We start from the raw sequence: 12126 nt of genomic DNA, 5'->3' as shown, positions 1-12126 counted from the left end.
AGCGGCCCGCGCCTCGCGGCTGGGGGGCGGCCCGCGGGCCCCGCTCCGGTTCAGCAGCGCGGGGAGCCGCTCGGCGAGCGGCCGGAGTAGATAGGGCAGCTGCACGGCGGTCCTGGAAGCACCAAGGGCTTCCCCGCGGCACTCGCAACCGTGGTGTCAGGATGGCCGAGTGGTCTAAGGCGCCAGACTCAAGGCGTGACGCGCCTTCCCGCGCAGGGCTGGGTATTCTGGTCTCCGTATGGAGGCGTGGGTTCGAATCCCACTTCTGACACATTGTTTTCTTTTTCATTTTTTTCCCTCTTGTCCTAATCTTACTTAAAGAGATGAAAGTTTTTTCTACCTGAGGGAGCCTCGCTGCTCCACAAAGAGTTTACATAGCATACGCATCTTCAAACAACGATCTGCATTAAAAAAAAATCCTGCAAGGTTTTTTTTTTTTTTTTTTTTTTGGTGGAAGGAACTACGCTGAAGATTCCACTATCTATATACTGGCTATTTTCCAAGAACGCAAGTGAATTCAGCTCCTGATTTTGGGTGACTTTAGTGATTTTAATATACGGTTCTCGCAATAGCTGCTGGTGACCGCCGGGAAGGCGGGCACGCATCGCAATAGCGCGGCACTCCGCTGCACATACCGCGCTGCCAGCGCTGCAGGAGAGCGCTTGCCGCAGGCCTGGCTTGGCCTGGCCAGGCCCGCAGACGGGCGCAGGGGCTGCCTCCGCCGCACCTCATCCAGCGCCGCCATAACGCGGCCCACCAACCGCCTCCTTCCCCACAGCTAATCACCCACGTCCAGCTTGCCTCGTTTCTATTGGCTAACGAGAATCAGGGGGCGGGGATTATCCATACGATTAGCGAATAGGAAGGCGCCAGCGGTTTTATTGGGCCAGTGGGTCAGCGGCGCCCTCGGCTCTCAGCCAATAGGCGCGCGGTCGGGGGGAAGGGGCCGTTATGGCGGCGCTGCCGGTGCTGGCGCTGCTGCTGCTGGCGGCGAGCGGCGGCCCGGGCGCCGCGGGGCAGAAGCGCAAGGAGGTGAGAGCAGCGGCCGGGCCGCGGCCGGCGAGGTCTGCGCCTGCACTCCTGCCTGGCCGCGTCTAAGTGTGCGCATATATACATATATATGTGTATATTCTTTTTGTCTGCTTTAAGTTTTTTTTGTTGTTGTTTGTTTGTTTGTTTTTCTGGGGGGCAGAGGGGAGGGAGAGAGATGAGGGTGTTTCGGTTTTTTAATGTTCTTGTCTTCCTGATGGGGTGTGGGTAGGGTGGAAACTTAGCCTGGTTTGGTGTGAATCGCAGCCATGCCTTTTGCCCCCACCTGCTGACTTGTTTGTTTGTTTTTTTTTCCCCTAGGCTTTAAAAAGATTCCTTCTTCATTTTTTTTTTAAACTTTTTTTAAAGGTAGCTGACTGCTTACTGCAAACAGTTTTTTTTTTCCCTCCCCAAAGAGGAGTGTGTTTGCAATGGTAGGATTAGGTAAATGTTATCATACAGTGCACCTTATCTAGTGCTATTTCAAGTAAAGTTGTGGAAGTGATGTATTTCTATCTGCTCTTTTTAAAAGAAAAATTTAGTGTTGCGCACTCCCGAGTTCTCTGAAACGTTTACTGAGGGAAGCTTTTCAGCAATCCTGAAGCTGAGGTTCTGAACTCCTCTCCAGGTGCCCTCTGCTGAGCACTGAGTTCTGGAGCCTTCTGGGACAGAATGTGCTGCCTGGTAGGGTGTAAAAGTTGGGGGGCTGATTGGCTTGGGGTGATGCACCTGAAATGGGACTCCCAATAGCAGCAAGAGGAAGTGCTCATGAACTGATAGTCTTCATCAGGTTATGTAATACTAAGTATTTCTATAATGGCTTAAAACTACTATTTTCAGGATGGCTTTCAAAAGGCTGTGAATGTCTTTAATAATACTAATAGAGTGTCAATGTTCTTATGAAATACTGTGCAGTAGTTTCTTGTGTCATATATAAAGACCTTCAAGATTGTGGTGTTATAGATTTAAAAAAAAAAAAGGCAACAACAAATATACTAATCCTTCTTTGATTCCCTCCCTGCCACTTTCAGATGGTGTTGTCGGAGAAAGTGAGCCAGTTAATGGAGTGGGCCAGTAAGAGATCCGTTATCCGAATGAACGGAGATAAGTTTCGACGCCTTGTGAAGGCACCACCGAGAAACTATTCAGTGATTGTGATGTTTACTGCTCTGCAGCCTCACAGGCAGTGTGTTGTTTGCAAGTATGGACTTAAATTAAACTTTAAAGTCTTCATATGCCTTGTAGGATATTCGTCCAGGAAAAGGATTTTTTTTTTCTATTTTCACATAGAAAAATACTATAGCAAAATTTTAAGCATGTGGGAATAGTGTGTAATACATAAGTGAAAAAATAATGTAATCCTTAATGATTGCTCTTATGAAGTCATTATTACTATTCAGACAGAATATTCCTTCTAAAAGGCTTCTGGAAAAGCATAAGATGAATATTCAGCTTTCCTGGCATAAACTGCTGAGAAATACTTGCAGAGTTACTGTGGGCCTTGCAGTTGGAAAAGTTGCTGTTAATTAGTACTTTCTGTGATTAATATGGATCCTTAAACATATTTTGCTATTTATATATTAGTTCAGGGGAAGCACAGCTCTGTAAAGATGAATTTTGTACCTAGTTAGCTAAAGCTAATTGTTTTTCTGCTGACACAGAGAGGACACACTTGGGTTCACTTTGGTTCTCCGCAGGCTAGCAGGACATGAGCTGCTCTGTTCCACTTCAAGCATCTCTAAACACGCCCTGGAGGTGACCGTTGCTTGTGGTCACAGGTTGCATTGACCTTGCATTTCAAAAATGATGGTACCAAATGCTGAATGTGGTTGTTAAATCTATCCTTAAACTTTTTAAAATCAGAACTTTGGAATATTAACATAGAAAATGTTAGAGGAGGGTTAGGGTGTGTAACTTGCATTTGGACAATCGTGTCATAGCATTTCATTTTTGTGTGTTTTTTTTTTTTCAGACAAGCCGATGAAGAATACCAGATTCTAGCAAACTCGTGGCGGTACTCCAGTGCATTTACCAATAAGATATTTTTTGCTATGGTAGATTTTGATGAAGGCTCAGATGTATTTCAAATGGTAATACCCTTCTCTTTCTCTTCAGACATTATTTTTAACTTGGATTTTGAAGAATGAGAACAAGAAAGTCAAGAGATATGTAAGATGTAGTGTTGCAATAACTATAGAAATTAAAAGTTACCACTCTAATTCAGAAGAAATGAGGAGACTGGATGGCAGTATCATCTTGACATTAATTTTAATAACACTGACAATCCTGGAATAGGTGCTAGGAGTGGCCTGGGTTGTTCGTTTCTGCTAGGTCTGTCATACAGCTTATTTTTTTAAGTGAATTTCTTAACACAGGAAGAGACAAAATGTCCTGAAAAGAAACAGCAATGTCCTAAGGAACAACTATGAAAATTTTAAATTACAAGAAAACAGTGCAACTTTCAGTGTTGGTTAATGTATTGCTTTTCGAAGTACCCAGTGATTTTGCTCTTCCAGCAATATTATGTAACCAGATTTTTTTTAGTGTATAAGAATGTCCCACATAGACATTCCAGAACAAATTAAGAGCTTATTACAGTTTTACAAAAAGATACTCATCTCAACATTTAAAAGCGACATAAATTAAGGAGCAGTATGTTAATAAACAAACTTCTGGACTGGAGAAGTAGAAAGGGATGTCTTTATGGAGAAAAAAAAATGTGTTATATCAAAAGCTCATTTGTTAAGCTATAGTTTGTTTATATTATGCATATTCCTACTGGGGCTTTTCAGATTTCTCTGAGGAATATAACATTTGTAGAACAAACAGATTCCAAAAGACTGAAGTGGTATGGGGGGAAAAATGGTCTTCAATTTTGTAAAGACTATTTTCTTATCTATTATAAATTTCCTACGAACTGGACCAAATATTTTGAATTGCTGGTTAGCTGTAGACATAGTTGTTAAGGAAATCATATCTATTCCATTAAAAAGCGCTCTTTGTTGTGGAAACAAATATATTGAGAAATAGCCTTTTTATTCCTTAAGAGATAGGGTTCAAAATATATCTGATTACTAAAAATAGTATGGAATGTTCAAGGAAAATATGCAGAATTTTTGTCATGTGTATGGATTTCTGCCTTAGACCAGGTGGGCATTTAGGTGGTTTTATAAGATAACAGAAGCTTGAACTTCTGTCTGTCTTTCGTTTCCCTGCCATTGTCTATTTAATTAATAGTTCTTTCTGTGATCAAGTTGACAAGTATACTATGCTGCAAAATGCAAATGAAGCATGTACAGAAACGAGAGCGTGTGTTAAGAGGCTTCTCAGTAGTGTTATTTTTGTTTGTTTGTTTGTTTTTAATACAGCTAAACATGAATTCTGCTCCAACTTTCATTAACTTTCCTGCCAAAGGGAAGCCTAAGCGGGGTGACACATATGAACTTCAGGTGCGAGGCTTTGCAGCAGAGCAGCTGGCTCGCTGGGTGGCTGACAGGACTGATGTCAGTGTAAGTGTAGATAATTTCTCCTTCACAAGCACTTTGTTATTACATGAAATAATTACCTAGGAAATACCCATCAATTTTTACATAAGAAAGTCTACTCTCAACTACTCTTAAGTAGTCCTAACTACAAAATCTAGATTGGGCCCCCAAAATTTTTTTTAAAAAAGTCATTATGTCGTTAAGGATTCTTGGATTATTTTCTGTGCAAAATTTTGTGTTCTCTGATAAGGTGGTAAGACTCATCTCCTTCATAACACTCTGAATTATTTGGTCAAGTGTGCAGAAGGGTTGAATGACTAAATAAAGCGTGAAGAAGCATTAACAACTTCACTAGAATCAGGTTTATTATGTATTAAACATATTTGTTTTTTCATTGTTTTTCCAGTCTGGTATATTGCGTACTTATTAGGAATGAGAATATGATGGATGTTTCTGGGGAAGATAATTTAAATATCTTTTATCCATAGATTCGTGTGATAAGGCCACCAAATTATGCTGGACCGTTGATGTTAGGACTACTGCTAGCTGTCATTGGAGGCCTTGTGTATCTGCGTGGAAGCAATCTGGATTTTCTTTATAACAAAACTGGTTGGGCATTTGCTGCTTTGGTGAGTAACTGTAACTCTTGTCTCCTGTTTTCCTGAGGCTTGTAACAGTTAAATCTTAAAGATCCATTCTTTTAAAGAAGTTCAAATTTGGTAGAGGAAGTTGAGATGCATTTAGATTTTCTTCTTGGTAGTGTAGTAATTTTTAAACTTTTTTCCAGTTTAGTTAATGCTGGATTAGAGGCCTTATGCTAATAAAAGAATAAAAGAAATAAATCTGGAGTACATCTGGAGTACTGTGTCCAGTTCTGGGCTCCACAGTACAAGAGGGATGTGGAGCTGCTGGAGAGAGTCCAGCGCAGGGCTACAAGGATGATCAGGGGCCTGGAACATCTGCCCTATGAGGAGAGGCTGAGGGAGCTGGGCCTGTTCAGCCTGGAGAAGAGAAGGCTGAGAGGGGACCTGAGCAGTGTCTAGAAGTACCTCAAGGGAGGCAGTGAGGAGGATGGTGCTGGCCTCTTTTCACTGGTGGCCTCCAACAGAACTAGAGGTAATGGCCACAAACGGAAACACCAGAAGGAACTTAAGAAAAAATTTCTTAACAGTGAGGGTGCCAGAGCTCTGGAACAGGCTGCCCAGAGAGGTTGTGGAGTCTCCTTCTCTGAAGATCTTCCAAACCCACTTGGACGCAGTCCTGTGCCACGTGCTCTAGGTGTCCCTGCGTGTGCAGGGGGGTTGGACTAGATGATCTCTAGAGGTCCCTTCCAACCTTGAGCGTTCTATGATTCTGTGAAAGGACAGTGCAAAGCCTGAGGATGAATTCCAAGCCAGTATTTGGTATGAAGTGAAAATAAATTGGTGAAACAAGATAATCCTTATCGATTAGTGTTCTTTTCTTTTCAGTGTTTTGTATTAGCAATGACATCAGGCCAGATGTGGAACCACATTAGAGGGCCACCATATGCTCATAAGAATCCCCATACGGGACAAGTGGTAAGCCAACATTTTTGTTTGTTTACTTATTATTGTGTAGAAATACAATAGAAACACGGAATAGGCCAACACTAAAAGAGAAAAGTCAGAGTGCAAATTCTGTTCTTGGCTGCTTAGTAAGTCAGTGAGGCTAACCTATCTTGCAGTCAACAGGACAAATTGTAGCTCTGTCTACAAAAGATGGTAAACACCTTAGTAGGCTTTTTTTTTTTTTTTTTAATAGGTGCATTCCTGTACAGTGTAATAAGCTCCTCTACCTATCTAATAACTCCCATAGAAATATATTCTGATGTTCTTGAGATAAGTCAGAGTTGAGTAGTGATTTTAAACTTGTGAAATCCCACTCCTGGGAAAGCTTAGTTTGAGTGGCTTGAAAGGTGCTGCATTATATTGCATGAGTTTCACAGTAATAGTCTTTATCTACTGGGGATACTGCATCTCTTGAGATACCTATATATACTGGCTGTTCTTATGTAATTTTTCTCAAAGAAATTAATCTTATTGCATCCTTTCATACCCAGTTAGATGGGTTCTGGCCCTCTATATTTTTTATTGAAAAGCTGATTTGTTCATTAAACATGCTTTTCTACTTAGGTATTACATCACGTCATGGGATGTCAAACTTCCCGTAAGGGATTCAGTAACAGTGGGCTTAACTTTTGAATTCAAACTTTTGTTAACCCACTTAAGTTCTTTGTGTGTGTTAGTTCGCAAACATTTACTAATTGAGTCAACTTGTACCAATGTGGAGGTTCTTACTTGGCATGATCTCAGAAACATTTCATTTTACTTCATAATATTTCTTCCATTCGATGTGTTTGGAGGCCCTTTTTGATCTTCACATGGAGATTAAAAAATAAAGCTTCAACTCTGTTAGCAATGACTTTGGTTTTCCTGGTATGCCCTGGGAAGATATCAGATGCTCGTGCATAGGGGCTGCGTGCAGCTGGAAGAGCAGCAGAGCAGTGCATGCAGCATAGCAGTCTAGCATGAGGATGAATCTGATAGCAGAGGGTGTGAGAGGATGTTGCTGTGGTCTTTTGCACAATACAAGGAATTTGGGTCATGAGGGCCATAGCTGAACTTATTGTAGTCTGAACGCTGTTTTGGGCTGATAGCACTCGATGCTAGAGGGGAGAGATTTGATGTTGCTGTTGCACCCTTCCTCTATCACCTGCCCAAATCAGTGGTCAGCGATTGAAATTGTTCTCTCTGGGCTACGACTTCTGTGTGTGCTGTGAGACACAGTGCAAAAACAGTTCCAAGTTTTACAGCTGTTAATTATTTTAAAGTTGACTCCAGTCTTTCTTAACTTCAGTTGCTTTTTGTTTCTTACAGAACTATATCCATGGAAGCAGCCAAGCCCAATTTGTGGCAGAAACGCACATTGTTCTTCTGTTTAGTATCCTCCTTAGATTAATCCAGTTGGTGACAGTTTTTCTGCTAACTTATGCTAATGCCTTTTCTTTGAGTACTTTGTCAAGTCTCTTATCTGTCACCTAATACTGATGCAGAAACTTATAGAGCTTTTCTGTGTTGACAACTATGCTCTTCTTATGCCAAAGATCATTAATTTGAAGAGAACTGTTTACTGATCTTTCCTGTCTCCTGCCTTGACATATTACTGAACCAAATACAATGTTAAAGATGTGGATTCTTGTGGAACTACCAAGTTTATTAGGATTACCCCTGTTCTTCTGTATGTCGTATCTTTTTGATGTCTCTTACTTAATTCTTGCTTCATTTTCTCCTCTTTTTTCTTCTGTTACTTTTTTTCTTCTCTTTGCTTTTAATCTTATCTCTCATTCATGATAGTGATTCAGATTTTTCCATGCAAATATGATGCCATCAAGCAAGGTGAGCATAAACTTGCATGTTGAAACCTCTTGCCTTTCCCATTTGAGTAAAAATGCTGAATACTCTGAAATTCAGTACTCTTTCTCAGCTTATGGGTTTGTGACCCATCATTTATAACTGTAGTTGTGTGACCCAAACTTTTATTTCTTGTCTTCTCACCTGAAACAGCCTTTATTTTGCATTATTTTTCTTCATTCAGGAATTCTTCATGTTTCTTTCTTTCTTTCTTTTTTTTTTCCCCCCATTTTTTTTTCATTTTTGCAATCTCTAGTTGTCAACATTTTCGTAGTATGAAAGTGCACAGACAGATCACACAAGCACATCAGGTTCTCAGTTACCAGTATATCTTCAGTATTTAATTTGGAGCTCCGGTCTCCTCCTATACTGTTTGACCATGATTTATAAGTTATCTTATTTTATTTTATTTTATTTTTATTTTTTTTCCCCTCTTAAATAGTAAAATACCAAGTACTCTTTATTTTTAAGCTGATTAGAATGCACACATATTGTTAAATACCTCTTGAGATTTTTTCCAATGGTATAGAACAGTATTAGGAGCAGATCTGCCTCTCTTTAGGAAGGAGTGCTCTCCTTACAAGCTGAAATAGCAAAGGCAGTTTTTTAAACTTATATAAGAGACTCCTATATGTTTTATTTTTTAAACTAAATTGTATGAGTGGCTTTGTTTTTTTCTATAGTTGCTTGTTGCAGTGAGTTTTGATGCCTCAGATGCTGGGTTAGAGCAGGGTTTATGAATTTAGGAATGAGTGTGTTGTATATTTGTGGATCTGGCCTTAAACAGCATTCACAGATGGTGGTGTTACTTTAGGAATGGTTCTCCTCCATGAAGCAGCTACTTCTGACATGGATGTGGGAAAACGAAAAAGTAAGTATTTCTGTGTCTATCAAGGGAAAATATTCAGTAAAGATTTCTGATACAGAAACTAGTAAAATGTTTCTTCATGTTGGATTTTCTTTTTATTCTGTGTATTTGTTGAATTTTTTTCCCTGTGAGTAGTTTCTGGCAAACAATGGCATTCAGAGTTCCCATGGACTCTGCCCTTCAGGCCTGCAGTTGCTGGGACAGACACGAGTTATAGAGTATTTCACAATTTGATCATCCTTCTTTGTGGAGGAAAAAAATATGAAACAGACTTAAACTTCAGTGTTCTGACAATTGGAAGTAGAGTATTTCACATGGTCTTGCTTAATATCCAGGTAATCTGATGAGAATAGAAATAGGGTTTACTTATTTGCTACAGCAAGAGTCTTAAGATGCCCTAAGAAAAAATCAAGTAAGAAAATACTTTAGAAAGCATCAGGCACTAACTTACCAAGGGTTTCATTATTTTAGCTGGCCCGGAAGAGGGAGGTAAGTTTTCCTTTTCTGGCTTTATTCTCATTTTACAGCCATGTTCATAGTCATGTTTCAGTCCTCCATGTGTTAGGCAATATTTCTATTTTGGAATATGTGGATCTCTGTCATTTTATTTCTGCAGTATTCATGAAGGCTGTTTCATTATAAAAGTGCATGCAGATCCTATACCAGTCTTTTATAAAATGCGTAAGATCTTTTTTGCATATGTGTTAAATTCTCACTATTTGTTCACATATATCAGAAGAGTAGTTATTCCTGCTCAGATTTCCCTAAAACAATTGAGTGTTCGCTGGGAACAAAGTAAAACAGATTTCTGCTTTACTCTGGGAGCACATGCATGTGTACTTACTGATTTCCTTTCTGTACTTATTTTATATTTTGCACCCTTAAACAGAAATGAATCCCTGGGTTTTTCCAGAAGCATTAGGAGTTGCTTAGCAAACTACAATATAAGCTCAAAGACCTTTTGGATGAAAGGAAGATAGACAGCTGCTTTGCAGCCTTTTTTTTTTTTTTTTTTTTTTAAAGGGAGAAGAAATAAAGGACTGCAATTTGTATGAAATGGACTTATAGTGGGAATTGGAAAGAGAACTAATGTTAACCTAATTCTCAGTGACTATAATAAAACTCTTACCTGACCAAATAAATCTGCAGATATTGCAGAATGCTTTTGAAAACCCAGTTACAGGGGTATTTTTCAGAGAGGACTGTCATTTTACCCTAATCTTTTTCTCTTACAGTCATGTGTATTGCTGGTATTGGCTTGGTGGTGTTGTTCTTCAGTTGGTTGCTCTCTGTCTTCAGATCTAAATACCATGGCTACCCATACAGGTTTGTGGTTTTTTTTTTTCTGCTGCTCTAGTTAATATTTTGCTCTATATTACAGTCCAGCTGTACTGCCACCAGCTTTTTTGGAGTGATTCGGAAAATTACAAATCAGGGCTTAAAGACTGAAAGTAATGACCGATGGTAAATTTTGGCTGCCTGCTTATGAATGGATGTGTTTCTACTGACCAATGTTTTCCTCTGTAGTAATGTTAATATAAATCAGGATGGTGAGTTAGACAAAGAGCTTGGTTTCTAAAATTTAGTTTGGCGGGAAATGCTTTTTTTTAACTCATTTCTTGGTGGTTAGTAGTTTTGTCTCATATGATGATATGATAACTGAAAATATCATTATTCTGTGGATAATGCTATTTCCATCTGGCCAAAGCAAAGATTGCAGTCTTCCTTTTCATGTTCTTACATAAAATATTCTTCCATTGGTACCTTGCCCAACATACTATGAAAAACAAGTGCACCTCTCCCATTTTCTACCCTATTTTATGCACTTGGATTATTAATCCCTATTTGTGAGAATATCTGATCCTCTGGAAGAGGATTGCACATCTTTATTTCTTCTAAGATTAATAAAAATGTTCTTTTGTTTCTGCAGCTTCCTAATGAGCTGAAGGATTCCAGAATCTGTAACATCGGAAGGGTGGCAACTCTGAAATTGTGTGTAATGGAATGGAAGAACTAAATGTGTATGGTTCATGCTACCTCTCTTTATGTTGAATGAGATAGTTAAACACTGAACCAAAGACAATGTGTAGTGCCTTAAATATAACATGCAATTTGCTGAAGGACACTGAGTATTAAGATGCAATCTCTTTTTGTAAGCTTTACATCTTCTTCAACAATTTCCTCTTATATCTACTACTCTGTTTCTGTAGACTAACTATAAACTATTTTAAATTCAGTTGGATAATGTTTTCTGTATTTTTCTCTTCAAATATTTATCAAATATTAATGTGTAGCTGATTGTTTCTCTGGATCATGCTTTTACATTCCTGAGGAAAATTCATCTTGTACTTGGAAACCTCTTCCTTCAAATCTGTATATGACCTTTGGAGTATATTCCACAGTGCAGTGGGAAATGGGCATATTTTAGAGCTCTTTTAATTTTGTGTAGGATACTTAACTGCAGTATGATGCAAGAGATTGTACACATAGGAAAAGGAAGTTTTTAACAGGTAGAAATTTCTTATTAAAATAGCTTCACTATTTTTATGTTGTGACCTACTAATTAGTTTTCTACTTGGTATTCAAGATTCAAAAACAGACAGGCACATTTCTTGTCCTTTCTCCAATTTCTCCATAACCAGTAACTCCTATCCTAACTTCAGTTGAAGTTCTCATTTGTTAGAGCAGGTTGCTCAATCATTCATTGAGTACTTTGTTTGCTAAATGTTGAAACTACCATGTAAGTTGTACATGTTTGAGACATTGGCTCAAAGTCAGAAATATTCTTAGCCTGTTCTACACTCCTCTCCTGAAAATTTGAAAACCGGAACTGCAAGGGAACTCTGTGGCATGAGTGGCAAGATGTTAACTGCCTTCTAAATTCCTGCTCAGTGCCCCGACAAACCAGCAGATAACTCTGTGTGTGTGTGTGTAAGTTCTCGTTATGTTTTCTGTTAATTTCTCTAAGCCTTTTTCAACCTTTATTTTGGGGGAGGACAAGGCAGTGGGAAGAGACATCTAAGGATAAATTTTATTGCCCTATGGAAGATTTGTTAGCCTTAAATTGAGTGTGAATGTCCTTTTTCTTCCCTTGCAAAGACAACTTCGCTGTCAGAATTCTTGGGAAGACCTTGTGCCTCAGTCCAAACTTGTGTATCATGGTGTCTGTACCAGAGGAAATCTTCACAGCCTGCTTCAGTAAATGCTCCCTCAGGCGGTGGTAGCCTTGGAGTTTACTAGTCAGAGGCAAATATGAGACTTCTGCCTCTCCCCTGTCTCAAGGGGTTAAAGAATTTGGAAACCTTGAAGCTCA

At 39.3% G+C, this 12126-nt stretch overlaps 1 protein-coding gene and 1 non-coding gene across 2 annotated transcripts; both read left to right on the top strand.

Moving 5' to 3' along the window:
* The first annotated feature begins 155 nt into the window (after nt 1-155).
* Nucleotides 156-271, top strand: TRNAL-CAA (transfer RNA leucine (anticodon CAA)). Its single transcript has 2 exons — nt 156-193; nt 226-271. It is a non-coding gene; the product is annotated as a tRNA-Leu (tRNA).
* A 677-nt stretch (nt 272-948) lies between these two features.
* MAGT1 (magnesium transporter 1) lies at nt 949-10951 on the top strand. The gene is made up of 10 exons (XM_010222738.2): nt 949-1032; nt 2061-2230; nt 3002-3119; nt 4398-4538; nt 5003-5143; nt 5984-6073; nt 7412-7475; nt 8742-8816; nt 10049-10139; nt 10744-10951. Exons 1-10 carry the CDS (start codon nt 952-954, stop codon nt 10757-10759), a joined length of 987 nt encoding a protein of 328 aa, XP_010221040.2. The 5' UTR covers nt 949-951; the 3' UTR covers nt 10760-10951.
* Nucleotides 10952-12126: the final 1175 nt, after the last annotated feature.

This window comes from Tinamus guttatus, unplaced genomic scaffold (assembly GCF_059628265.1).
Source record: "Tinamus guttatus ecotype Peru unplaced genomic scaffold, ASM5962826v1 Tinamus_guttatus_pri_ptg000287l, whole genome shotgun sequence".
NCBI lineage: Eukaryota > Metazoa > Chordata > Aves > Tinamiformes > Tinamidae > Tinamus > Tinamus guttatus.
Note: the sequence above shows the minus strand (reverse complement) of the source record. Positions and strands in the feature narration are given on the sequence as shown.

Bases quoted from the DNA above. Each gene is read 5' to 3' on its own strand.
- MAGT1 (XM_010222738.2), top strand. From the start codon at position 952: ATGGCGGCGCTGCCGGTGCTGGCGCTGCTGCTGCTGGCGGCGAGCGGC. The intron at 2,231-3,001 runs GTATGGACTTAA...TTTTTTTTTCAG, and splicing joins AGGCAGTGTGTTGTTTGCAA to ACAAGCCGATGAAGAATACC. The intron at 7,476-8,741 runs GTATCCTCCTTA...CAGCATTCACAG, and splicing joins GCACATTGTTCTTCTGTTTA to ATGGTGGTGTTACTTTAGGA.